Source organism: Wasmannia auropunctata, unplaced genomic scaffold (genome assembly GCF_000956235.1).
Source record: "Wasmannia auropunctata unplaced genomic scaffold, wasmannia.A_1.0 LD265277.1, whole genome shotgun sequence".
Classification (NCBI taxonomy): Eukaryota; Metazoa; Arthropoda; class Insecta; order Hymenoptera; family Formicidae; genus Wasmannia; species Wasmannia auropunctata.
The window spans coordinates 1-545 of NW_012097613.1; the positions used below are offsets into that span (position 1 = coordinate 1).

The following is a 545-nucleotide window of genomic DNA, read 5'->3' on the forward strand; positions in this document are numbered from 1 at the left end:
GCGATATATACATGCACATTACGCACATTCCCACAGTCGTTTAAACTCGTTTAAATTTCAATTTGATGTTTATATTGCAGGACGCCAGTTGTATTAGAAGGAATTTAAAGATATACGGTATTTCAACCTCGTCTACGGTATCTTCTTCGCCGCATAGACGACATCTTCTATCGTCCTCGTCACACCTATTTGTCACTGTTAATTCCGGTCCAAGTAGTGATCCGCACTTTTTACATGCTAAAGTCTGCAGATAAACATTTTAATCAGATATACAATAAAATCGTATGCCGTCTTCTGCTTGAATAGTTAGCCAGGCTATATCGGCATATTAAGAAAAAAATCATATCTTGTCGCTTACTGTTATTTTATCGGAGCAATGAAAGAGACGGTCTTGAAGGAGGTACGAGCAGCCATGAGAAATCAGAGCGTCTCGTTCCATCTCTCCGAATCGAATACCACCACCGCGTCGACGTCCTTTAATGGGTTGCCTTGTTAGCATGTCAATCGGTCCGGTACTTCTCACCTAGAAATGAGGTATAATTAGC

At 40.7% G+C, this 545-nt stretch overlaps 1 protein-coding gene across 1 annotated transcript; it reads right to left on the reverse strand.

Moving 5' to 3' along the window:
- Positions 1–7: 7 nt before the first annotated feature.
- Positions 8–525, reverse strand: LOC105462355 (DNA-directed RNA polymerase I subunit RPA2-like). The gene is made up of 2 exons (XM_011708877.1): positions 359–525; positions 8–244 (listed from the first exon to the last, which is right to left on the reverse strand). Exons 1-2 carry the CDS (start codon positions 497–499, stop codon positions 41–43), a joined length of 345 nt encoding a protein of 114 aa, XP_011707179.1. The 5' UTR covers positions 500–525; the 3' UTR covers positions 8–40.
- Positions 526–545: the final 20 nt, after the last annotated feature.

What these genes read in the sequence shown, in the direction of transcription:
- LOC105462355 (XM_011708877.1), bottom strand. Translation starts at nt 499, where the DNA reads ATGCTAACAAGGCAACCCATTAAAGGACGTCGACGCGGTGGTGGTATT. An exon ending in ATTGCTCCGATAAAATAACA is followed by an intron (nt 245 to 358) that starts GTAAGCGACAAG and finishes GTTTATCTGCAG; the next exon opens with ACTTTAGCATGTAAAAAGTG.